The sequence below is a fragment of the Corvus hawaiiensis genome, chromosome 7 (assembly GCF_020740725.1).
Source record: "Corvus hawaiiensis isolate bCorHaw1 chromosome 7, bCorHaw1.pri.cur, whole genome shotgun sequence".
In the NCBI taxonomy this organism is placed as follows: domain Eukaryota; kingdom Metazoa; phylum Chordata; class Aves; order Passeriformes; family Corvidae; genus Corvus; species Corvus hawaiiensis.
The window spans coordinates 38,975,185-39,001,755 of NC_063219.1; the positions used below are offsets into that span (position 1 = coordinate 38,975,185).

Sequence of the window (26,571 nt, forward strand, 5' to 3'; positions counted from 1 at the left end):
ACCCCAAAATATCCATCAAACAGCCCAACTCTGGACCATTAAGTCTGGTTTTATCTCCTTTCTGGAGATGGTTTAAGAGTCCTTTAACAGCACCTTCCTAATCCATCCCATTTGAGCTGCGACCACGCCACTCTTGGGAGTGACCCAGGAGCACCAGGAAACACCAGAAGGGTCAAAAATTCCTACAGAATTTGGGGGATCTCAAAAGCAAAACTGAAGGCAGCAGGAAGGAACATTCCTATTCCTCAGTCTCAGCAGGAGCCTGGGAACAGCAGCTCAGAGGGAGCAGAGGATCCACAAAGCCCAGGAGGAGGTTTGCAGCTCGTGCAGGATTTCCTGCCCTGCCAAGCTGGGCTGAAATCCCAGGAAAAGCAGCAGGAGCCTGGGGTGGGACCACAGGGGCTGGGATGAAGCTGGGGATGAAGACAAAAGCACCATGAGGAGGAAGGAAGAGTGGCCCAACTGCTCCTCCAGCGTTTGCAGCTCTGATAAAGGTGCCAAAAACCCTCCAAGAGGAACCACGAACTGGGAACTATCCTTTATGGAAAGGGATTCCAAGGAGCAAAGAGGGGATCTGTTCCTGCTGACTCTGGACCAGTGACCCACGAGCTCTGCTTAAACCCAGCAGCCAAGGGCTCCTCAGCCTGGCACAGGTGGAGACACCAAAGCTCAAACCAAAGGTGGCAATGACAGGGAGGGTTTGGGCAGGAGGGTAACTAATTAATTAACCCCTCACTCATTAATTACAGCACCTGCAGAGCTGCTGGGTTGTCAGGAGCAGCAAAGAACCATCAGGGCAGTGCCAAGGAACAACTGCTGGGAATTCTGAGACGGAGAGTGGCACAGGGAGACAATTCCAAGCTTTCCTGCCTGGACTGACAGCGGGAGAAGCCCTTGGGAGGGGAGGATGAGCTGCAGCTTCTGTGTCCCACAGGAGCCTCACGCCGGGCAGGACAACTCAGAATCCCAAGGAACTCCCAGCGCTGACAGCAACGGGAACATCCCTCGGCTGGGAATGAGTTTTGCTGCATTTCTGGCAAAGAACAACCTGAAAGCTGAATTTGAAAATGTGAAAATTCAGCTTGAGAGGCAAAGCAAAGCAACCCCCACTTGTTTGCTTTGCTCCTCTGCCTCCGGCATTTTTGGGAAACAACTCGGAGAAGGAACCCACAGCAAAGTGGGAAATTTAATGCCCAAAAGGGGCTGTTGCAAGAGAAAGATTCCTGTTTAAATCCCAGCCATTCCTGGCCTGGAGCTCAGCACAGTGAAGCCCCAAAACCACACAATTATTAATGATTTCCACCACAAGAAAATTCCTTTTTTTGTTGTTTTTTAATTCAAAGGAAAAAAAAAAAAAGGTATTTTAATAAATACTGCAGAAACATTAACCAAACATACAAAGTGACTTCAACAATTAAAAAAAAAAAAGTAATGAATGTCCTGCTTTATAACAGTTATAACTTATTTTTTCCACAATATTTAAATACAGAAAGAAGCACTTACCAGCTATTTTGTAATACTGCCCTAAGAGCACTGTTGCATCAATTAAAAGCTTATTATGGTCAAAAATGTCTTTTTTTTTTTTTTTTTTTTTTTTTGGTGGGAAATAACCAGAATGGGAATGGGATTATTTTTTTTTTTGTCTTCTTTTCTCAGATGAAACAAAGTGCTGGCAACACACAGAACCGAGTTTGAATTCTGAGCTCACCTTTACCTTTGCACGAGTGAACAGAGCTTTTAACACTTCAAAAACGAAGCATCACCCTTGGCAATGAAATGCTTGTCCTCCACAAGCAGCAACCAGCCTGGTCAGAGCTTTGGCTCCTTCCTCTGGGAGAAGTTGGGTGGGTCAGGAAGAGTTGCAAACCATTGGAAAAGCTGATTTAATTCAGTGTAACAACAGCAAAAAGGGATTGGACTGAACCAGTTCACCCCATTTCAGGGCTGGGGGTTGGACACTTTTGTGTTAATCCTAAAACTAAGGGCAGCATCCAGTTCCCACAGGGGACCCCTTAAGGCCTCACAGTTCCTCAGACCCCGTTTCCTCCCCAAAATGAGGAGCATCACAAAAGGCTCTGCTGGCTCATTTGCAGGTTTTTGAGGGGTATTTTCTTTTTTTTCTTTTGTAACCACATCCCAGAACAGCACTTGTCTGCAGCTTTCTCCGGGATCCACGGGCTCTCCAGCTCCTGGGAGAAGCCCAGGGGGTTTTGGGGCTTCCCCAGGTGGGCAGTAAGGCTTAAGGAATGATCAGGGCTGGAAAACTACGGATCATTTGCCATCACAGCTCTCAGCACCTTCCACTTGAACCTACAGCAACGTGGCCACACAGAACAGCAGGACTGGGCACCATTTCCACTCCACAGCACAACCACAAAGAGGAACAGCCGAGTCAGAGCCCTGCTGGGCTGGTTTGCCCCCACTACCTCCCCTCCCCCCCCCAAAATTTGATCCATCTCATTTCCACGGAAATTCTGGGAATCCTCAAACAGCTGTCTTCATTCCCAACATGCTCCAGCATGGATCAGGAAGGCAAAACTCCAGACTTCTCCCCAGTTTTCCTCTAGGTGACACACAGGCCTCGGTATCCTCTCCATTTTCACAATCAGCTACTTAAAAAAAAAAAAAAAAAGGGATCATATCCTTTGGAAAACCAACTCTAAGGTCACGGGGATAGTTCCTTAATGAGAAGGGCGTATTAATAACGTCTTCATTAAAAAAAAAAAAAAAATCCCATTAAAGTATTATTTGAATGAAATCAAAGTGGTGGCATCCAGGAGCAGGGCGTTACTAAAAGAAACAAGCGCTGTCCATGACATCTCTCCTTTGCAGGGTTCTTTTCCCAATCACTCTCTCTCTCCTCTCTCAGCACATTCAAACGTTTTCCCTTTTATTATCATTTTTTTGGCATTGTCTTCAACAGAAATTCCTGATGCCGCCTCTCTCAGAGCCTCTTCTTCCTGCTGCTCAGTCCTTAAGTACAGTCTCACACAACAGGAGAAGCCTCCGTGAAAGCACTGGCAAAGCCCTCATTAAACACCCCGTGGCTGTGACTTCATTGAGCTCCAACCCCTCCTGGATCTTCTTCCTCCTCCTCCTCCTCCTCCAGGCAATCCCAGCTCCTTCACATCACCGTGCAACTCTTTGCTTTGTCCTTTCTCAAGTCCGTGGCCACTGTGGACAGTTCTGGCCTGCCAGGCATGTGTGAAATTCGCTTTGTGGCCCTCTGAGATTTGTTTCGTTTCACATTTTTGTTTGTTTTGTTCACACACGCCAGGGTGGCGACGTGAAAAATGTCTCTGACACTGTTTTCTGACTGTAAGGCTGAGCATTCGATGTATGTGGCTGCTCCAATCTGTTTGGCCATATTTGCACCCTGAGGGGAAAAAAGAACATGTGATCAATACCAAGTTGTGCAGAGAGCCTGAGCAAGCCTCACAATTCCAGCTCAGCGCTGTTTCCCTGGAAAACCCAAAGCTCCCACAGCTGATTTGGGAAAATAAACAGAGCTTTCCTTCCAGGAGGAGTTAAATGAGTGTCCAAGCCTTATCTCCTGTGCTGATAAGCACAGACTGGGAGAGAAGAGCAGCTCAGTGACTGCAAACAACTGGGAAAAGCCAGGGGAGGCTGAGTGGGGCCTGTTCAGCAGTTTCACCATAACCTGAATCCAGGAATTTCCTGGAAAATCTGGCAGCTTCCAGACTGAAGCTTGAAATCTCCAAAGACAAAATGTATTCTGTGCTCTTAAAGAATATCCAGCTGCTCCTGACCTGGAGCAGAGTCCCTGTTACAGCTCCAGGAAGAGGGCAAAGTCCTTAGGGAAATGTGCTCTGGGATAGTTCTATCAACTTCCTGATAGGGAACAGGGAAAAAAAAAAAAAACAGAAAATGACATGAGGGGTTGTAGGAGTCCATCTTTTTTGACTTTAAGAAGTCAAAGCAGGGATATTTGCTCCAGCAGCACAAGGCAAACAAGGCAACATGTGACAGATGACAACAGCCCAGTACCCCAAGGTGGATTTTGCTACCAGAACACAATACAGCATTATGTGCAAAAGTGGGAGCTGTTCCAAGGGAATTTTCTTTCTGAGGGATGAATCTTTACTAAGTTACGAAATCCAACCACATCCTTGACGTGCTGCTCCTCACATATCCCTGAGCTGCTGCTGCCTGCTCCAGTGCCAGGCTGATGGCACCAATCCCTGGGGATGCAGCCTCCTGTTTGCCCTGCAGTGATGCAGCCACCTTATCAGTGGGAAGGGGGAGAGGCTGATAAGGGAGCAGGTGCTTGTAGGATGAGCCCTCCCCACAGTTAAACATCTCAGCTCGTACTGAGCTGAGCCTCAGTAATGTTTGCTCAGGTGTAGCTCCCTGGGAGGCTGGAGCAGGGTGTCACCAGCACGTCCTCGTCCTCCCAGCGCTTCCTGAGGGAGCTCAGAGGAATGGGAAAGCTCTGATCCCACACAGGCTTAGCCAGGCAAGGGGATTTTTAGAAGAAGCTGTGTGTCCCTTGTGCTCAGCTGACTCCTGCTCCTCGGGGGTACAGGCTGAGCTGTGAATCCAGGGAAAAAAATCCACCTGCCAGCAGATTTTTGATCCCTCTCATGGAACGACTCGGGGATTTTACTGAAGTACTGCCATTTTCCAATGTAAACATGCTGCATCCTTAGCAACCCCACATCAGGAGCTGCTGGTTTGGAAAACATGAGGGATAAAACATCCCAAACTGGCTGCCAGCACAGGCTAAAGACACTGAGGTGACTCGTGGAGGTGCCACTGTCCCTCCCACAGGGTGTAGCTGCCACCAGTACCGTGATTCAGCAGCCATGAATGATCACACACATGTGAGTAATAAAGGGAAGTTCACCTCAGAGCCCAGTTTCCCTGTTCCCTACATCCTGCTCTCTCTCCCATGACCTGATTCCTTTCCCTTTCACCTCAGCTCCTCTCATGCCTGGCTCTGAATTTCTCACTCCCCCAAGAGCAAAGAACTCATCAAGAATGAAGATGCCTTCTGGCTTTGCTGCACCTCCAGAGGGAGGGACAAGGTGTTTTTTAAGGAGCTGGGGACAGATTAGATTCCAATATAATGTCATGATTCTAAAGTCAAGCCAACATTATTCAAATCTGAAGTCTGCAGACAGCAATTTTACCAATTTGTCAGTGAATAAACAGGATGCGTCACCTTTCAGCCACATCTTTGGTGCATGCAGGCATAGAAAAGCAGGAAGTTCTTTTACAACTCACCTAAAAAGCAATTTGCAAGCAAAAAGGCAACAATTTTTGAGGTTTAAAGGGATGATTTTATGATTTCTTGTGGGGCTGCAGGATTTCCTTTAGCCCTAAATAGCTTCTAAATCCATCTCCACCCACACCAGAGGTGCAAATCTGCCTTTCAGGCTGCACTCGTGGCATCACGAGGGAGAAGTTGGCCACAATGAGGGCTCCGGTGACAGAAAAGAGGTTGATCTTCCCCCCTGAAGAACAAAAAAGGAGGTGGCCCCTACCTGGTCGTAGGACACGGGGGTCTGCCTGTGGTTGGAGAGCTCCACCAGCGTGCTGACGTCGGTGCGCAGGTCCGACTTGCACCCCACCAGAAGCATCTTGGTGTTGGGGCAGAACTCCTGGATTTCACCTTTCCACTGGAAAAATCAGAAGTTGTTGAAGGTTTAAACCCAAAGAAGCAATGGGTGCAAGCAGAGGTTTGAGAAGTCCTGACATTCTCTGCTGGAGTATTTTTATGTAATGGTTGTGTTTGCCTTCAAGGTAATTTTTGAAGGCACCGGCTCCAGCAGAACCTGGCCAAGGATGAAATCTTCCTATCTCACACACTCATGAATTCCACAGGCTTACTAATCAGGAGGGAATGAGATTGTTTACCCACACGAGCAAAGGTTTGCAGAGCTGCTGTTTCTCACACCCAGCCCCAGCCAGGTGCAGAATTGGTGTCCCCACCTTCAGCAGCTCCTCAAGACACGGCTGCAGAGGCAGCTCCTGTACAAGCACAACATCAGCAGGGCTCCATGGGGGTTTACTGCTGCATTCTCACACCTAAAACTACACAAACCTGCCCAAAGTGAACCAGCAACGAGCCCCTCAGACAGAACTTGGGAGAAATTCATTGCCTTTCACCCTTTCCACAAGGCTACGTTGAGAACCCAAAGCAAAAAACTTCACAGCATAAACCAAACAGATGATATTCCCTAAAATTTAGGGCTACCATTTGGGTTTAAAATCATATTAAGAAAAAACTCTTGCAGAATTAAGCAACCAGCATTAGCAGGGGCACAAAAAACACAGTTCTGGACCCTTTTTGGCACAGAGAGAACAGTTCTGAAGTGGTTTTTGTAGGCTGTTCAGAGCATTGTAAGCCACTTTACCCCAGTGAGACAAGAATCACTGGCCCCAGCCTCAGAAAAAAAAAGGAACTTCAGGTCATTAAGCCCCAAGACCCACTGTGAAGTCGACTCATGCTCAGCAGCCAAGGAGAGGACCAGGACCACCTTGCAAACACAGAGCCTGATTATGAAAACTCCGTGTTTGAGCTCATGGGAAGTCTGACACATGCTCGGATCAGTGATCTCATGAGAGGTTTGGGGCAGGGCTGCATTTCTGTGCCACTGCTGGTGGCTTCCAGAGGCATTTGTCACTGGCTCCTTGTAATGTCAGCCTCACAAATTATGTAAGGCCATGGCAGAAGTCCAAACACTCGGCAGACAATTTTTAACCACCCCTACAACGCAGCAAAGTTTCCCAATCCTGCTACAGGAACACGTGACAGACAATGTCTTACAGCACCTCACACCACCCTCAACAATTCCTCGCTGTCTCAGGGCTGAGGATTGAGGATTTTCTCCAGCCCCAAGTGTCCATTAGTGAGTTCTTGTTTCCAATTAACATCCAGCCCTTTCAAACAAATGACCTCAAATTAAAGCACCCTCCTGTCATCGCTCATTAAAAGAAACAAAGTGGAAGTTTCCAGTGTAGGAACAGCACCACTGCAGGGATTTAAAGATGAGCTTCTCCAGCAGCTCCATGCTCAGGGGCTGCTCAAATACTTGCCTTTTTTAGGACACTATCCAGGGTTTCTGGCCGACTGATGTCAAAGCAGATCAGGACAGCATCGGAGTCCGGGAAGGAGAGCGGGCGGACGTTGTCGTAATAAGGGGACCCTGCAGGGAACACAAACAACATCTTCATTAATTGCTCTTTTCCTCTTCCTGCAGTCATCCAGGCTTATTCAGAAAGCTCAGAGAGGCTTTCAGTGATGCCCCCCCAGTGATCTGTCACCCACCAAAAGCTCGGGATGCTCCCAAGGAGAGGGAGATGGGGTCAGCCCAAGTTGAAGGCCCAGCATTAACCTGCAGGGGAACAAATCCTTGAACTCCAAAAAGCTCTTCCAAAGCAGATTTGAAATTCCTCAGCTTTGATTTGTCTAACAGCCAATTTAAAACAAATAGCTCCAAGTGCAAAAAGCATCTTCAGTTGTCACATTGGCAATTTTTAGAAGAAACTCTTGCTTCAAATTAAAGAACTTGTTGCAGGAAACAGATTTCCAGCAGGGAAAAATCCCAATCCCGCAGGCAAGCACACAACTTATCTGTCACAAAAAGCCTCATTACTCTGTAAACCAATAAAGCTTGCAATAAATGTTTATGTTTAGCCCATAAACCAGATTTTTATCAACAAGATCAAAGCTACTTTAGTAATCTGGGGGAACAGATGTAGGTATTGCTCTTTGTGCTTGTCTTACTTACAGGGCTGTGAAGGGATATTCTGTTTTCCTTAACAACAATCATGATGTGAAGAGCTAAAATACATCCAAAGTTAAAAATTGTATTTTAATCATCTGGTGAATCTGGCAACAGGTTTTGGGGGGGAAAAAAAGGAAAAAAAAAAAAGGAAAAAAAAATCTTTGTTTTTTCTAAGAAGTTGCAGTCACTCAACCACCATTTGGTTTGGCCTTAACAGTGCTGAGCTTCACTTCCTGAGGACTTCTGATTTAGAAGGACATTTAAACCAGGTCAGTGGCCCAACAGGGCAAGGGTTTGGGCAACTTAACATTCATTTTGTTAGCCATCATACATCCTTATTTCTGTATTTTCCTCATGAGCCTAAAACACAGCAGACCCTAAAATGCAGCACAGACCACCCACCACAAGAACCCAGCTAACTCCAGGAGTCTGGGGGGTTATCAGCTCATTATCCCACCAATTTCCCAGCTCTCCAGAATGAACTGGCTGTAAGGCCTCCGATTATTAACTGGATTAGAGGAATTCCTCAAGTTTTTCCCCTGACAGACAGCTCAGGCTGTTGCAGAACCCCGAGCAGGGAATGGTGTGAACGGCTCGCAGATGACTTCACTTGGCCAGCTTCTCCCGCACGGGAAGGAGGCAAGAATCCCAGGAATGTTGTTTTTGAAATGAGGAATAACACATGGGGAGTGAAGCATTACCAAACTAGGTAGCAGAAGGTAATTTGGTGAACGAGAAGGATTTAATTCGAATGCTCATCTCTGTAAACGATGTCAATCTGACTGAGAGGCAGCTGTCAGAAAAGGCTCTTCACACCCCACTTCAGCTGAATTCAGCACAAATGACACGTCGGGAACAAATCTAAGCGAGGTGACCCGGAGTTAACTACTCACTGCAGCTATCAATAAGCGTTTTCCACTGCTAATTACTCCCCACTATCTCCAGCACTGCTATTACAGCCCTGTCCTGCAGCCCCAGGGCCAGGTTATTCATCCTGGAGCCCCAGGGCTGAGTTATTCACCCTGGACAGAGGAACTGCAGCACCCAGTGCCACCAAGAGCCACCTGGGTGACATTAAAGCACTGCCTGGCTGCCACATCTCGCTGAGCTCCAGCAAGTAAGGGCAGGATTGAGGATTCTTAATGGTTGCTGACTAGAAAGGAGTCTCGGCAAAGCCTCACCCAGAAACTCATTCCTCAGACAAATACCTATGGGCTCACTCAGCAGGCTCCAGGGATTCAGCATCCCATATATGTCCAGGAGATGTATTTATGTATACACAGAGTCACCACCTCCAGCCCCGAGACTCCTTCCCACCCTGGCAGCTGGAGCTGCTTTGCTTGGAGGCTTTTTCTTCCCATCCGCCCCCCCCGAATTTCTCCTATTTAAGATGCTGAGGTGGAATAAAAGCACTTTCAGCAAGCTTGGGAGGAATATTCCCCACCTTTTCTCCAGGCTGGTGTGTGGCAGAACAAACAGAGCTCATTTCAAACTCCTCGAGCTGCAGGATCCACAAAGGAAATTTCCTGCTCTCATTCAGCAGCCAGTAACCAAACCTTTATTCCTGTGCAAATAAAGAGGGGCTGCAGCCCTCGCTGTGCAGGCCTATTCAAGCTGGCATTTTCATCCCTTTGCCCAGAGAAACCCTCAGAAGGCAGGAATGTCAGGAATGAGGCTCACTCAAGTCTGAACAGACAACTCCAGCGCAGCCCAGCGAGGCTGCTCCCTCTTTTTCATGTTCCTTTGCAGATCTGAAGCCGTGCCAACCCTCGAAAACAGAAGGAGAATGTGGAATTGGAGCCGTGGTATTTGTGGGGGAAAAAAAAAAAAAACAACAAAACCTATTTGTGTTTGGGATCTGTTCCTGCAAAATAAAACATTTTTGGCAAGGACATCATGGGTGGTTTTTCAGTTTTATCAAGGAGTTGCTGATAAGGCTGAAGTTCATTTTCCATTGTGCTGGACATTCATTCCAGCTGCAATCCTCCTTTTTTAAAATTTGTTTGGCAGCTTCAGTAATTTCAGCCAAAAATACTTTCAACATTAAGAACGATCTGCTTTTGAAACCTTATGTTTCATGCAGAGTCCAACAGAAAGTCAGCTTTTAGACTGAAATAAAACCCCTCCTAAGCAATATGCTTGGGTTTGGTTTATGGGGGATGCCAAGCTTAGGCTTAAATATTGCTGTCTTAATAAAGACCAGAGTTACGTCACTAGAAGTCGAAGAATGTTGAATTTTTTGGTGGTTTAGCACTACTTGAAGGTGCTGGATTGGGGAGAGGTGTTTGGCTGGAAGATGCAAAGGCACCAGAGGGTTCAGCTCCACATCCCCAGGCAAAGAGAGCTCAGTAACAGGCAAGACTTTCCTATTTCCACACCAGCAAGCAGCCACCAGGAATTAGGCTTTGGAGCCTTTTGGAGTCCAGTCAACTGAAAGAACAACAGATGAACAGCAGCATTCTCACTCCCAAACCCTTGGGCCCACTAATTATCAGCTGCACAGAAAACACATCAAACACTGGCTGCTCCAAGGAGCTGATTCAGTGCTGATGGTTTTCCTCCTTCCAAAAAACAAAAACCAGGGATGGCTGAGGTGGATTTTCAGTGCAGGTCATCTCCAAGCACACAGATATCACAATATTCAGTTTTTTCTGTGGTCACACTTCACAGGGAAAATTCTGGGAGGGCATTTGGCATTCCCAGTTATCAATTCTAATTAATTCCCTTGTAAAAGTAGTAAGAAAACCCTGCTAAGATGGGCAATTCAAAGAAGAAAATCACAGAATTCAACACAGCCAAGCTGCAAGAGAACTAGGAGGCAAAGACAGCAATTGGGGTTTCCCTTTGCAGTCCCTACTGCCAGGGAATTCGGGGAATCAGCAACTTTAATTCCTCTAGGTTTCAGCTCTCTCCTGAAAGGTTTCAGCACGAAACTTCCCAACTCATTTCTGTGTCTGTATGGACACTGAGTACATTGCATACAGTCAAAATCACAGCAAAACTAACTCGACTCACAGCTCCAAGGCCCTTCTGGATTTAATTACTTGCTAATCCCCAGCAGTTGTAAGTATTTCTGGCCCTGTTGAGAATTATTTTATTGCAGTAGCCATGGTTCAAACAATAAAAAAACCTCCTAAAATACATTTTAGGGAGACACAGGTATGTACACCTAATTAAAGGTATTTTTAAGCCACAGCTGCTGTTGTCCTAGCAAGAAATATAAATATCAAAGGAGCCAAAAAACTTGATAAATGCAGATTAGATGGTCGATAAAGGCAACTAATATAGGTTTTTTTTCTTCACAGTGGCCCTGAAAGTACAAAACGAAGCTTTAACCTGGAGAAACTTTTAATATTCCACCTCACACAACAAGCACAGAGCTCCCAAACAGCTCAAGACTGCCACATGTTACCGCAGAGCGCAGTAATTTATGGTGTATTGAGATTGCAACCAGACATTCCTGCTTTGAAAGAGGGCTGGTAGTCCCAAACCCCATTGAAATTCAACTTGGCAAGCGCTTCCCTTAATGCTGTGGCTAATTTAAATCCTTCTAATGACTTGCAGGACTAGACAGCACCAGCAAACATTGGAATAATGAATCTTCCCGTTCCATTCCACTCTTACTTGTCCCATATTCCTGTGGGCACATCCAAGATGCAACAACAACTCCCCAGTGAATTTACAGCCAGCTTTAAAATGTTTTTATCAGTTGCACGACACCTAAGAGTCCTCCAGGAAAAAAGCATTATTGTTATTGGTATATAAAGAATTACAAACCAGAACTGTGGCAGCAGGGCCTGTTCTCACCCTAACACAACTATTTTAACCAATGCTCACAGCTTTTCTGATTTTCCCAGGGAGCAAAAAAGAGTTGGAAGCGGCAGTAATTCCTTCCAAAGGGTTCACTGCAGAACCCAATTATCAATTTTAATTCAAGGGACTAATTGGCAAGGCTGTTTAATGCTCCCAGTTAAAAAAGAGTTAAAGGTGAATAAAAAGTACTGATTGAGTCATCTCAGAAGTATCTGCAGCACATTGCAATAAACTCAATTAAACAGCATCTTTTCCCCCCTCCCCAGAGATATTCCAGCACCACAAATTGCAGCCATCACCTCCCCTGTGCTGCAATGATCTTCCATCAGTACCTGGCAGTTAATCAGGCAGATTTTTAATTTAATTAGATCTATCCCTGCTTTGAAAATGCCATTCAGACATCTCTTCTAACTCAGCAGAGGACCAGGACAAAGACCTGTAAAAATTAAATTACCAAGACTTTCAGATAAGGCTAAAAAACTCTCTTATCTTCTGCTGTCTCTTATCTGCTGATGTGATTTTGCTCTGGGTTAATGGGCTTGGGTAGTGCTGGCTTTTTGCAGTGGGTGAGAAGGCATGTTCATGGAGACAGAATTCCTCATCCACAGAGTCCCACAGGCAGAGGATCCACTCGGGAACACTTTGTAACACCAAGCACTGGATCTTTCAAATATTTCCTCTTCACTTCGGGATGTCAGACAAATCACCCACTTGATCTCAAGCTTCTGACTCAACCACATTTTCTCTGAGTTCCAGGACAGAGGACAAAGGCTGGCAGGTGTTTTTTCCTCCACTGCTTTTGTCTTTTGAAGTGCTAGGGAATATTTCAATCCATGGGTGTCTCCAGCCTTTGACATACAGATTCCAAACCTTCCCATGTCCAACCTGCGAGTGTGCTGTACTTTAATAAAGATAACATTTTCCAAAATAACTATTAATTTTTAATAAGCCCTTGCTCCATAGTTCCAGCCAGCTTAGTAATCAGCATGAAAGCTCCAACCAGACATACTCCAGAAATCTGCAAGTCTCACTTGGCATAAGATGAAGAAAAAAAATTCAGCTCAGAGCAAAGCTGATACTGGTTGTGGGCAGAGGCTGCCTTTTCCCAGTAATCGTGTTGCAAGAATTTGGAATCATTTCCTCAACAGCAAGAGGGAAGCCAACCCGCCGCCTAAACTCCTCTTTTAAACAGGGATTAACATTTTCATTCCTGGTAAAAGAGCTGCTGTCACATTGAGGAGAAACTGCCGGCTCCAAATTCAGCATTACCGAGCCATCTACACAGGCTGCCTGAGGAAGAGAGGGATCGTGTGTTCTGCCAAGTTCCTCCAGGTTTTTTTTCCGATCAGCTCTGCAGATGATGTTGATCCACACCTCTGGTAATGGTTCCCGGTGTCATTCCCCCCTGGACATCCTCAGTTCTCCACAGGCAGAGCCACACTGGCTCCCCACGCTCCTCTCCAGCACTGGGGCAGCAATTTTGGGGTGCTCCCACACCCCCCTGGCTGTAAGTGCAGCCCAATTATCCAAATTATCAACGACAGGCGGATCTAGAGGAGCTCCTGTCTCAACATGTGAGCTCAGCCAGCCAAGCACCAAACCCCTCAACCTTTGAGGCATCTGAGCCGGTTTCTGGCACGGGCACTGAAGGTAAAACTGGAAAAATGAGGAGACCCTTCAGCCCTGACGGGAGAAAGGACGGTTCCCTCTTTATCCCAGAGAATCAGAGATGAATTCTAAAGGCTTTCCCTAAAAGCCTTTCCCTGGCCCTTAAAGACTATAAAACACCGGGAAGAAAAGTACTGTATTTTGTAAAAAACCAAGCAGGCATTAATGAGGCTACCAGGAGCTCCAAAGCGAGCTGAAATAATTCTCCATTAGCACATAAACACCTTTTCCCTCTCCTACAAAGCAAAGCGGGGTTTGCAGGCAGCAGAGGAGCCGAGGTACCCCCAGAGCTCCTCAGAAAGCTCCTTCCAGCCAGGCAGGTGAGAACACATTCCCCTGCAATGCTGACAAATCGCTTCCCGGAGCCTTGCCCACACCCTCAGCCAAGTAGAACCTTCAAGGATAGCTGAGATTTTTGTCCGAAAGCCGCCAGAAGCAGCCGCATGCGGAACTCGGCAGCCCCGCCAGGACCGCGGCGAGCTCGGGGCTGCGGAACCGCGGGGCTGCGGAGCCGCCGCTCCTCCCGATCCCCCCCCGAATTCCCGGGATGCGAACGGGAGCGCTCACCCGAGGTGTCCCAGAGGCTGAGCTCGATGCGCTGCGTGTCGATCTCGAAGCTGGCCGTGTAGTTCTCGAACACGGTGGGGACGTAGCTCTGCCGGGAGACAGCGCACGGTCAGCCCGCGCCCATCGCCGCCGCCCGGCCCCGAGCCGACCCCGCTGCCGACCCCAGCCCATCCCCGGTGCCGTCCCTCTCACCTCGGGGAAGCAGTCCTTGGCAAAGACGTGGAGCAGCGCGGTCTTGCCGCACTGGCTGTCCCCCACCACCACGATCTTGCACTTCACGTTCTGGTTGGGATCCATCACCGCCTTGCTCGATAACTTCTGGCTCGCTCTTCTTTCCTTCATTGATCTCCGCTTAGTCCCTCCGGCCGGCCACAACAGAAGAGAAAAGAAAAAAAAAAAAAAAAAAAAAAAACCCAAACAACCAAAAACCAAACCACACCCGGTTTCCTCGCGAAAAGGCAAAAATAATTTGAAAAACACAATAAAACCCCTGCGGTGGAGGAGGCAGAGCCGCGGAGGCGCCGCCGCCCGCCCGCCCGCCGGTCCCGCGCTCACTGCTTTGTCCCCCCGCCGCCCGCCTCTATTTATAGCCTTGCGTCCGCCAATCACCGCCCGCCGCCGCGCGGGCCACGCCCCCTCGCCGCGCGCGGCCGGGGCAGTGCGCCCCCTAGGGGAGCCGCGGGGCGCTGGGAGCGCGGGGGGGGCGGTGAGGGGAGCCCGGCGCCCTCAGAGCGATGGGGGCGATAAAGGAGAGGGTTGTGGTTATTATTGATCAGATTTATCTGTAAGTGTCAGCGCTGTGGGACGGAACAGCGGCATGTGGGGCTGTGCGGCCTCCAGACGTGATCCAGGGTCCCTCAGGGGGTGCTCAGTGCCTCAGGCTGGGATGAGGGATGCTGGGGAGAGCTGAGGAGAGCAGGGCGCTGAGGGGAATGAGGAGGGATGAGGAGAGATAAGGGGGGATGACACGACAAAGAAGGGCTGAAAAAGGATGAGGAGAGCTGAGAAGGGATGACGAGAGATGAGAAGGGATGGATGTTTTGGCCCCTGATGCTGGGCAAAAGGGCTTTTCCCTCAAAATATGGTCACAAGGAACGTGTCGGGATCTCACAATAACAGGGAATCATGGAATATTCCATGTTGGAAGGGACCCACAAGGATGAGAGTCCAACCCCTGTCCCTGCACAGACCCCCCAACAACCCCACGCTGGGCACCCCTGGCAGCGCTGTCCAAGCGCTCCTGGAGCTCTGGCAGCCTCGGGGCCGGGACCATTCCCTGGGGAGCCTGGGCAGTGCCCAGCACCCTCCTGACACCCCCCCTAAACATGCCCGGACACAGCTCCAGCCATTCCCTCGGTGCTGTCCCTGTCACAGAGAGCAGAGATCGGTGCCTCCCCGCCATCAACATCCTCCTATTTTTTCGCTTCCTGGACACGACCCCAAGCGAAGCTGGCTGAGGTTCAGCAGAGGATTGAGCATCGCTCCTGAAAGGAGAGCCCTGAACAAGGGATGGTTTGTGAGCCGCTCGTAGCACTCATCTCCATCAAGTGCTGCTCTCATTTCCCGTATGGCTCCGTGTGGCAGCCGGATCCCTGGAAAAGGGGCTGCCAGCAGGCAGCGGCGCTGGAGCAGAGTCTGCCTCCCCTCCTGTCTCCAACCTCACGTTCTGGCTTTGCCTGGAACAGCCGGACACAGGGGTGGCCTTCCTGAAGGTGTGGCCTTGGCCTTATCTCTTGAGTCATCCAGGTCATGAACCGGCCCGTGTCAGTTCTGGGCTGAAACGTGAGCAATTTGTCAAGATTTAAAACAACATCCTGAAAAAAAGATGTTGGCTCGTGCCTGTTTGACCATGGGGAGATGCTGCCCTGACTCACACAAGAGAATCCCAAACATGACATTTCAAAATTCAGCGCTGATATTCTTCGGGTTTGTTCTGACATGTCACATCTTTCGCTGGTCAAATTACTCATTTCCAAAGAATTGGTTTCTGTTTGGAAACAGTGTGCGAAACAGTAAAATTTGCTGCGTGTGCCTTATTTGTAAGGCCTTGGAGCAGACAGTTTCCAACTCTTTTGTTTTTAAATTAAAAGCTGCTCCTTTGCAGTCTCCATCCATCCCTGCTGTCCATCAGCTCTTTGGAAAAATGGTGGAATGGGAGGAATAAGCAGTGAAGAAAATGAATGCTCACAAGAAGCTGAGTTTCTCCTTTTCCTCAATATTGGAACAAGAGATAAATCCGGAAAAACACAGCTGTGTAAATGCTCTCAGGTGTTCTCCAAAGGGTTCTCCAATCCTGGTTTTTCTGCCTTTCCCTCCACTCCACACCAGAACACATGGCAGCCTCCTGGCAGGTGGGATCGAGCTCTGGAATTTCAGCTCTGGCTCTTTGGGAGCCCAACACACCAACCAAGGAATATCTTGGATCTAAGGAGAGAAGAAGACAGGGCTGAAAGAGCTCTTTGTTCATCCCAAATGGGAGCTGAGTGGGAACATCTGTTCCTGATCCATCCATCGGGCACCTCTGCACAGATGGACACAAGACGGACCAAAGCCAGAGCTGATGCCGGCCGTTCCTTGGTACTTTGGCTTCCTCAGAGGAGGAATTGGTCTCCTCCGGGATCCTGGAGGAGACATCTCCTCACACAGCTCTCGTGGAAAATCCGCCTGCGTCCAGCTATGCTTGGAATGTGGAAACCTGAACGTACAAGGAACCCTTACTCATCGTGAGCAGAGAGCTTCCATCAGCAGCTCCTGGTGATATCATCTTTGCCTGATTTGTTTGCTGCCAACGTCACCCAGCCCATCCCCAGGGATTTTGGGCTGCTTTGGGGCACCGGGGGACAATCCTTGGAAACTGCCAGCTCATTGGCATTCCTTGGGGAAGCTGCTCCAGACCTGGTAATCCCCATAAACCAATTATTCATGTCAAACCCTTACGTTTCATGCCTTTTCCCATCTCTCGATAACTCCGGGGATAACGCAGTGGGGGTTGATGTTTCCATCAGGATTTTTCACACACAGTCTGGATTTTTGATTTATAGGGCTGAGTTTCGTGCTTTGCTCTGCTCAAATTCCCCATTTTTCTCCAGATCTGATCGTAGCCTTTCACAGTTTCTCCTCTTTCCGTCCCAGAAATCATGATGTGTATATTAATAACACACACACAATTTGGGATTGGCGTGGTAATGGCTCCTGATCCCATCTAAGATTTCATGGGAATATCAAAATACATTTTTCTCCCCTCACAAATAATTTGCCCGAGCACTTTCTATGACTGTAATAAACCAGCTGAGAACAAGTGCTTTTAGTTTCAGAATAACTGCTCAGTGATTTAAATCTAAAATTGCCCTCCAGATCTCTCTCCCTGCAATGCCAACTACTGAAGCATCCACGGAAAATATTGAACGATATACATAAAACATGGATCTTACACATCCCACCCCTCCTCCGCGCTGCTGGTGTGCAGCTAAACGCACATTAAAAGAACATTATCAGGGTTTAAGGTCAAACACTTGCGGATTAGGAAATGCACGTTTCCTGCGTGTCGGAAGCGTGGGCTCCCTCGGGAATGCGTGCGGATGGTCATTAACTCCACGGTCACGTCGGATTTTTTATTTTGTTCCAGAACTCGTGGAGCCCTCAGAGCGATTTTGTCGCCTCAAGGAGCAGCTCTTGAGGAACACCCTCACCTCTGCCAGGCCCGCGTGGAATCCCTGCCTCTTTTAGGGCCGCAATTCTTCTGAGCGCTGACCCATTTGTTATCTCTTTGGCGGGTCTTATCAATGTCATAGTCGACTTCTTGACAGATGAAAAGGGATTATTTCTCACCGCTGCCTTGTGACCGCGGTGATGCCAGGAGCCGAGCTGGCCTGTGTGACAGGAGGGAAGCAATGAGGTCACAAGCACCCGCTAATTCCCACTGAGGAACCACCTCGGATGGTTCCCAATCCTTAATGTTATGCAGGTGTTGGAAAAGGAGCTCCTGCTACTTTCCTGTTAGGACTTCAAATCCCAAACCGCACTGCATGCATAGGGAATTCTCTCCGCGGGAAAAATCAGGATCAAGGAGCTCGACTGCCACGTGTGGCTCAGAGATTGCCAAACCCAAACCCCAAAGTCCTTCTGTTCCAAGGAGGGTTTGAAATTGATGGTGGCAGGGTGAGAACGAGCCTCCCCCGTTTGGTGATGTCGGTGGAATACTATGCAGGAACAGCGGCATGAAAATCAATGCTAATTAGCTGTGAAGTGAAAACAAAATGAAGCTTGACACTCTCATAATCTCTATTTTGGCATTTAGAAATCCGGCTGTGACTCCAGTGCTGGGAGAGAACTGCATAAATCCATAAAATCAGCTCGAGACACCAGTGAGTCTCCCTCACCTGACTGACAGGTCCTTGGGTGCTAAGCCTTGGATGTGAATTAAGCTCAGCTAGTCCCGGTTTCAGGAGCTGAGGGTAACGCTTTACCAAAGCTAAAATGCTTTTAAAAGCCCTTAATGAAGGCAGGGTATTAAGACAGAGGCCAAGGTGGTTAAAGATCCCGGCTGTGGTGTTATTACTCAGAGGCAGGATGGAATCTCATCCCTGCTGCCAGCCCTGGGAACCATCCTGCAGGGCCTGCTGCTCCTGGGCTGGATCCAGAGGCTGTCCCAAGGTGTTTATCCACATGGGGGATGGCAGGTGTGCGGTTCTTTCCCATTTACAGAGGGATAAAGGGTGGAGAAATGATTTTTTGAGGAGCACATGTGGAGTCCGTGAGTAAGGACATGTGGGGGGTGGTCACTCCCTTCCCATCACACCACCCAGCCAAGGGAGCCTTGTAGAAGCCACAAAAATTATGTGGATTATTCAGATATATCTGAATTCTGCCTCTGGAAAAGCTTCATGGTTTGGGAATGGGAAAATGTGTTTTAGGAGCCAGAGAAATGCTCGGAGGCCACTTCTTGGAATCAGAGAATCCCAGAATGGTTTGGGTTGGAAGGGACCTTAAAGCTCATCCCATTCCACCCCAGCCATGGGCAGGGACACCTCCCACTGTCCCAGGGTGAGCCAAGCTCCATCCAACCTGGCCTTGGACACTGCCAGGGATGGGACAAGGGGATTCTTGTGAGGGGTCAAGTTCAGACACACTGCCTTGAACTGGCTGTTTGACTTTCTCATCCACCAGCTGGGGAATTGCCTCAGATCAAACCTTCCCTGCAGCAGAATTATTCCTTTTGGATAAATGCATCTAGACCAGGAAAACTCCTGGATAAACACAGCGCAAGGATCTCGTGCAGATCCGGCTCGGCTGTTCCATATTTGTGATTTGTTAGCGCTCCCAGGAAGAACAAATTGCACGTCGGGAGTGCTCTGCCATCCATGAAATCACATGGAGCTCAAGGACATTCCCTGCCTTGGGATGGTGGGGCAGGAACAGCCTCCAGTGAGCAGGAACGTGCGTGAGGAGCCAAAACTCCGCATTCCCAGCCCACAGCTGTAACTCCAGGGTTCTGTCTGAATTCCTGCTGCCGTTGTGCATTCCTGGCTTGTACGAAATCAGCACAAACATCTTAGGAAGGACTTGTATCCGCAGGGATCAAAGCCTGTGAGTCTGTAATCGGGATGATAACACAGGATTGGATTTCAACAAGGAAGAATTGTTTTGAGGGGGTTTTTTCCCAAAGCCCCGTTGGAATTTGAAGGAACACCAAAGAGTTGCATTACATTGATTTGGGTCTGGACTCCAATCTGAACTAGATCTGAAGATCCATAGAAATTTATGGAGAAAATCCTATTGAATTTCTTGGGCTTTGGCTTGGAGTGAAATGATTTCTAGGTGCTGTTGGAGAATATCCTGCAGACAAAAAGATTTCCTTCTCAGTTCCTGGAGGTTAATTATGGAGATTCCTTCTAGAGGATCAGCAGTGCTGGTTGCTGGGGAGACAGGAAAAGTATTGTTATAGGGAATTCTAGCCTGGAGCTGCATAAAAATGTTCTGACAGGATGGTTTTCCATTAGAAATATTGATATGCTGAAGGCAGCTTGTTTTGCAGAACTTCTTGGATTTCAGTGGAATTTGGTATTAGGAACTTGCTGAGATGAAATTCTCTGCTAAGGTTGCAACTTTCAGATTTAACCTTTTTTTTTTTTTTAATGAGATATTAAATTCCAAGATTTATTTATAATGTAGTTTCTGGAGATGGATAGGAAATGAGTAAACTTGGAACATTTTTAGTCAAAGTTCATTTCGCAAGGAATTTTGAAATCCTTTTGCTTGAATCCCATTTTGGGCTGGAAAAAACGAGTGCAATTGTGTAATCCCCACTCCTCACCCAGCTCTGAACGATCCCAGCGGGTGCTGGGGGCCAAAGGCAGACTCTGGGAACAGCTTCCAGGGAAAAGTGCAGCGGATTAGGTCAGTACTGCATGTCCTCACCCATTCCTCTGAATCCCTCCCACTTCCCTGAAGGCACGGCAGCTTGGAATTATTGCTGAAGAGCACAAAACTCAGCGAATGAGAAATGTCACTTTTTGGCTGTGGCACCACCAAGGTGGATTCGTTATCCTGAGGAAGTCTGGAAGGTTTCTCCCCCCCCCCCCCACCCCTTCATTCCACCCCAAGCCTCAAATATTCGGTGACCCAAAGCTTTCCTGGCTGCACACACATACTTGTAATTCCTGCCCATGTGAATGAGTAACAGCAGCACAGACCCTTGGAAGCATTGCAGGAATTTTTTGGGAGCCATTTGAAACTCTTCGCGCGCTGGGGTGTTGATTTTTATTGTTTTCTGTCCCTCAGGCACAACATTTCCCACCATAAAGTTGTGGGGACGAGTTTGGAGCTGGATTTCACAATTTGTGGGGCTGGGAGCTTTAGCTTGGAGGGTGCCAGGCTGGGATTAATCCAGCTCTGAGCTGCAGAAAAACCTCAGGAATTTCGGGGAGGAAAAGCAGGATGGCCACGGGCATCCATGAGGGGAAAGCACCAAGCAGAGACAAGGAGAGAAATGAGGATTGGACAGAGCCTGGAGCTGCTGTAAAGCAAATACAGAGAGGAGAAATCCTCTGGGAGAAGCGTTTTCCCGGGATTTGGGAGATGCACGATCCATGGGAATGGGGCAGCTAAAAAATAAGAACAGCAAATGTTCCACTTTAGGAAACTCCCAATTGCTGCAAAAGCAAAAGCTGCTCCAGCAAGTCCTTGCTCCCAGATTCCCAGATTTCTAATTAACTCAAACTGTGGAGGCAGCTCCTGCACAGCCCTGGCGAGGGATTGGCTTCGGGAGGAGCCGCTCTCCGGAGCTCTCAGAGTGAGGCTGCACAAAAATGAGATTTCAACCAAGGCCCCAGGTCAAACAGGACATTTCTGGGTCACGGGGGCCCTGGCCTGGATTTTCAGCAGCTCTGCCTGCAGCCAGCAGGATGAAATGCAGAGCTTTGCTCCCTTTCTCTGCTTCCTTTGTGGTGTGTGGAAAAAGGAGATGTTTCCAGGAGCTGGAGCTCAGAAAGGACAGATGGATGATGGTGGTGGTCAGCAATTTGGGGCTTCCACACCACGGTGAGAGCCTCTCCCACTCCAGCATCTCCTAAAGCACATTTTCCTGGAAAAGTGTGAACATCCCTGGATCACACACAGCCTTCTGAGTGAGGCTAATTAGGCAAGTGTTGGTTGCAGCAGCTTTCACACCCTTTCCAGCCCGAGATTTCCATAGGCAGGGAAAGTTCCTCTCTCTAATTAAATGACTCAGAAGAGCCCAACTGGTCTTCTAACACATTCTAGCTCTGCTTTTGTTGTCAGATGTTTGCACAGGAATGATTCAAGGCTGGAAAATCTCTTCTTCCTACACCGCTGTTTACTGAATTAAGGAATTAAGGAATTATTGGAAAGCTGCAGAAAACGAGGGCTTCACTTTATTCCCAGCTTGGTGGGATGTGAATTGTTGGAAGGGTTGGAGGGAGCATGCAGGATACTGCTGCTCCATCCCTTCACCTCCAAACCCTACAAAGCAGCCGGATCCAGGATTTCTGAGCTTTCAGGAACAGCCTGGCAGCAGGAGTGAGCATAAATCCCTCCAAAACTCTCATTGGATGCATTAAAAATTAATTCCTTGGCTCAGTTATTTCATCTGGAAGGCAAGGCAGAGCCATGAGAAGCTGTCCTCAGATAAAACCCTGACATCAGCTCATGGGGTAATCTGGGAGCCCGGAGCTGAGCTTCCCAAACTTTTGCATATCCCGTGCTCAGCACATCCAGGTGAGTGGCTGCAGGCCGGGAGTTCACGCACAGCTTGGATTTCGGCTGGAACATGTATTTGCAAAGTCCAAGGAGAGCCTCATTTTTTCACCATAAAAGGTTGGGAGAGAAATTCCAGAGCTGAATTAACACGTCCTGCTGCTCCTTGACGTGGGAAAAGAATGCTGCATCCTCCCACGTCGCTGCTTCCCATCCCAGGGCTTCTTCCCTCTTTCCGACTTGTCCCTGCAAGTCCGACCTTTACTACCATGAGCCAACAATTAATTAGAAGGATTTAATTACCCCTCATCAAGAGAGATACCTGCAGAAGCCAGGTCTGGTTCTCTCCATGTTTACACGGCTTTTCTCCCACTGTATTTTCCAAATTAATTGGAGTCATCCAGAGTTTTCACAGTTCTGGGGGGGAAATCCAGCACAGGAATCTCTTCTGACCTCCTGCTAATAAATAACGATGGGAAGAGAGGATTATCCAGCAGCCAAATGCGTTCCTGAGGGGGCTTGAGGGGTTATTGCTGGTGGGAATGGGATGCCAGTGGAGGCCACCATCCCTGCTCGGTGCTCAGGGTCACAGCACTGCTCCATGTTTTCATCCTTGTGAAAATCAGCAGAGGACGGATGACAAATCTTTTGCAATCAAAGGAATTGGGAATTGAGCTTTGGAATTCTGTCGCTTGGGGAATGAGAAGGATGGTCCTGCAACAGTTTTCCCCCGCGGAAGTGAGGATGACAGAGAGGGCTGATGATAACTAAACGCTAATTTTAGATGCTAAAATTGGTAGATTTTCATCTTTCTGGAATCTTCTGGTCCAAGAAGAAGAGAGCCTTGCTCTGTTCCTGGTTCTCATGCCAGTTTTCCAGCAGGATTGGGGCAAGCCAGTTCATGTCTCCGTGCCTTTCCTTATCTGAGGCTCACAGTAACTCCCAGGCTCGAAAGGGCACCGGGAGGGCGAATTCATCACCACCACCTCCCCAAGATCTCTGGTGCCTCCTGGGAGCCTGGGATTCAGCTGGAAAATGTCCTTCTTGGTGGATCCCTGGGTGCTGCTGGCAGGAGATGGTGCTTTCCCATGCCCGCTGCCTGACATTCCACGTTTGTTCCCAGGATCAGGAGACTCCAAACCCAAGCCAGCTGATCCCAACACCAGATCTTTTTAGCAGGGAACATCCGGGAAGCCAATCCGTGACCCCAGAGGGTCACGGTGCAAACCTAGGATGCTCCAGGAAAACCGGGGGCATTCTCCAGTGCTTTTCCAGAAGGAATGGCAGCTGGGAATGGGCAAGAGGTGGGAGCAGGGAGCACAGGCAGCCCCCTGGGCTTGGGCGAGGAGGGTGATGGCATTCACACGCTGGCATCCCTTCCCCACTGCCAGTTTGGCCACACCTGCAGCTTGTGGTTGCTCCAGACAAGCCGGCTCACATCCCTGACTTTCCAAAAGCCTCCGTGAATCCAGCCTGGAGGATTCCCTGTTCCTCGATGGAGGATTTACCGGCTGTGTGAATTTTGGGGATCCAATGCCTGGCCACCATGGAGAGTGAGGAGCTGCATCTTATGGGGGCAGCAGCTCCTTGCTTGACTCCGGGCTGTGCCCTTAGGGTGGCAGTGCCAAAGGGCAGCACCACATCCAGAGCCTTTGAGCAGCACAGCACCAGCTCCTGATGGAGAAAACATCTCCAATTACTGGAAAACCAGGAGGATTTTGCTGGAGTTAAAGCCTGCCTGTGCCTGGAGCTGCTGTGAGGGGCTGCATGGGTGATAAAGGCACTCAGGAGATGGAGCTGCTCCCACGCTGCAGCTGAGGCCACTCGAGCTTAGCAGGGCCACAGGTGGAGAAATCAGCTTGGAGACTGTTCCAAGTGTTCCCAAAGGCATGAGGTTGCTTCAGCTCTGGGGTTAAGGCCTTGGTGTTCCAGCAGTGTGGGGCTGGCTGGATCCATGGGAGCCTTCCCAGACTGCCCATCCCTCCCCAACATTCCCTCCAGGAGCTGCTGATGGAGCCTGGTTAGGGTTGGCTCCTCTGGATCCATTCATGGAAGCTCAGGTCCTGGTTTTAGTGATGCTCCTGCAATGCCAAAAATGGAGAAGCAGCTCCTTTGGAGATATTTCCACCTGAAGGGATTTTTACTCCCTCACGCCTCAATCTTCCTCAGCCTTGCCAAACCACCATGAGTTTTCCACAGGGGATGAGAGAGGTGATCAACAGGGATGTGGAACCAAAGCTGAGCGAATCCCATCATCTCAGCCTGGTGGGGACAACACAATCCAGGCGTTTCATCCTTAGAAATCCTTGGGATCCTGATACACCCCATCCCCCGTGCTGCTCACAGGGGGTATAAACCCAAGGGATTAGGGATAAGCCATGGAAAAAACGGGGTTTTCCCTAGGAAAAGCCCAGCTTTCAGTCAGCTGTGACAAGCACTGGGCAGAGGGACATCAGGGACATCCCACTGTCCCCGTGCCAGCAGGACACCAGACCTTGTGTACAAAACCATTTCTTGACGAGACTCTCCCCCAAGCACAGCAAGGAAAGTGCCCTGGGCTGAGAGCCAGGGCGCTGCCGGGGGGATCCCTACCCCTCCTCTTCCTTCCTCTCCAGCAGGTGGGAATCCCCCTCCCAGCCCCGGAGCCCTTGGCATGGGCACATTCCCGGCAGCGCTGCCGCGGGCACCTCGGGAGCTTTGTACTGAGTCACCCCTGAGCAGAGCAGAGATAAGGAAAGGACTGGCAGCCCTCCAGCCTGCGCAGATGCCAGCTTATTCTGAACTCCACAAATGATTTCTGTGCTCGAAGAAGGATCCCAACACCTCCTCTTCCTCTCCAAATCCTTTTAAAGTCCCCCATTTCCCCCCCCTTTCTCCACATTCTCCCTGTGGCATCAACACCTTCACTATGGGTACCCCCAAAAAAAGCCAGAAAAGCCAAACCAAATATTTGGTCGAGAACCAAACGGAGCCAAAGCTCCGGGGGGGCAAGAAGAGGTTTTGTTTTATCAGCAAACCAAACACCCTGGTCAGGGGCAAAGTGCTGTTTTCCCTCTTGGAACAGCCTCCTGGAAATGAGGCCAAGGCAAGTTCCTTTTTCAACACTCATTTGATGAGCTCCGGCGGGTTAATGATGTTGCTGGGTTTAATTAAAGCAGTTTTAGGCAGGCTCAGTCCCTCCTCCTTAGGAAGGGCCCCGTGCTTTGGAAGTGCTGCTGACATCCAGCACTGGAGCCCAGCTTCTGGCTGGAATCATGGAATCGTGACAATGGGTGAGACATGGGGTACAGCCCCAAATCCCCATTTCAGCCCCAAATCCCCATTCCAGCCCCAAATCCCTGTTTCAGCCCCAAATGCCCATTTCAGCCCCAAATTCCTGTTTCAGCCCCAAATCCCTGTTCCAGCCTTGTGTCTGAGGCAGGGGCCTGATTGCCCACAGGGTTTTCTCGGTGCCCTCAAGTCTGATTTGGGACACCAGTGCTTCCACGTTCCGGTGAGACACAGCAGGGACACGGCCCCACTCCTGAAATTTCTCCTCATCTCTTCCCAAAATGTATGGACCCCAAAGCGCATCCTGAGAGCTTGGGAAGTGTCCAAGCGTGAAAAGCCCTGGTGAGCCCTGAGGAGCTGTCCCAGGCTTCTCTCCAGCCTTAAAATAAACCAAACCCGGCAATGGCCGCTGCTTTCCATGGAAAGCGTTTCCTGCAGGAAGATCCCGAGGTGACACAGCTCCAGCGAGTCCCTGTGGGGTTACCTGGCACCTCTGTCCCCGTGGTGACACCACACACCTCATTTCTGGGCTGGCTGTCACCTCCTCGGTGACTGGAACTTCCAGCCCAGCACTGGTCTCTGCCAGGGAAGCGGTGCTGGGAATGCTGAGTGATGGAAAATCCCAGCGGAGCAGCAAATATCCCTCTGTCAAATGTGGGAATGAAGGTTCTGGGTTTATTCTGCATCCTAAAAACTCTTGGCTTCCTGCTCAGACTCACCCTGGCCTCTCCATTGATGTTGGACTTGATCTTGGAGGTCTTTTCCAACCTTAATTTCCTGTGGGTGGGAATGTTTTGCTGGAGGATGCTCTGGATCATGGTGATCAATTTTCCAGCCCAATCCTGCATCCCTGCTTGTGGATCAAAGCCTTTTGCCAAACTGTTGTTTCTTTGCTTGGAAAACCCACAGAATGTGTTTGATTTCTCTAGGTGAATTAAAGTAGGAGAGGAATAATAATCTCCTAAAAATCAGTGGGATATCCCTGTGAGTTCCCCATCTCACATCCCGATTGCTGCAAGGCTAATTCCCAGCAGGATGCCTGCCAGGAAATCTTGGGGAATGAGTAGCCTTCCCTATCCAGGACATGGGGATCCTTCCTCAGGGACATAAGCAAGAGCAGGGCTTTAATTCCCATCCCTAAATTTCCCGTCATTAAGTTAATAACCCCAATGTTACGAGGGCACCTTCATTTTTGGAGGTACAACACCCCAGGCTTTCAACTTGGGGGAAGATTTAAATCCCTTTTAGTCCAGGATGAACCCTTGTTCCTTGTGGGACCACAGGA

At 49.0% G+C, this 26,571-nt stretch overlaps 1 protein-coding gene across 1 annotated transcript; it reads right to left on the reverse strand.

Annotated features, from left to right (window-relative positions):
* Positions 1-1,461: 1,461 nt before the first annotated feature.
* RND3 (Rho family GTPase 3) lies at positions 1,462-14,343 on the reverse strand. Its single transcript, XM_048309893.1, has 5 exons — positions 13,995-14,343; positions 13,803-13,890; positions 7,063-7,172; positions 5,508-5,642; positions 1,462-3,376 (listed from the first exon to the last, which is right to left on the reverse strand). Exons 1-5 carry the CDS (start codon positions 14,142-14,144, stop codon positions 3,125-3,127), a joined length of 735 nt encoding a protein of 244 aa, XP_048165850.1. The 5' UTR covers positions 14,145-14,343; the 3' UTR covers positions 1,462-3,124.
* Positions 14,344-26,571: the final 12,228 nt, after the last annotated feature.

What these genes read in the sequence shown, in the direction of transcription:
- RND3 (XM_048309893.1), bottom strand. Translation starts at nt 14,144, where the DNA reads ATGAAGGAAAGAAGAGCGAGCCAGAAGTTATCGAGCAAGGCGGTGATG. An exon ending in CAGCCTCTGGGACACCTCGG is followed by an intron (nt 7,173 to 13,802) that starts GTGAGCGCTCCC and finishes TGTTCCCTGCAG; the next exon opens with GGTCCCCTTATTACGACAAC. An exon ending in CCCCCGTGTCCTACGACCAG is followed by an intron (nt 3,377 to 5,507) that starts GTAGGGGCCACC and finishes TTTTCCCCTCAG; the next exon opens with GGTGCAAATATGGCCAAACA.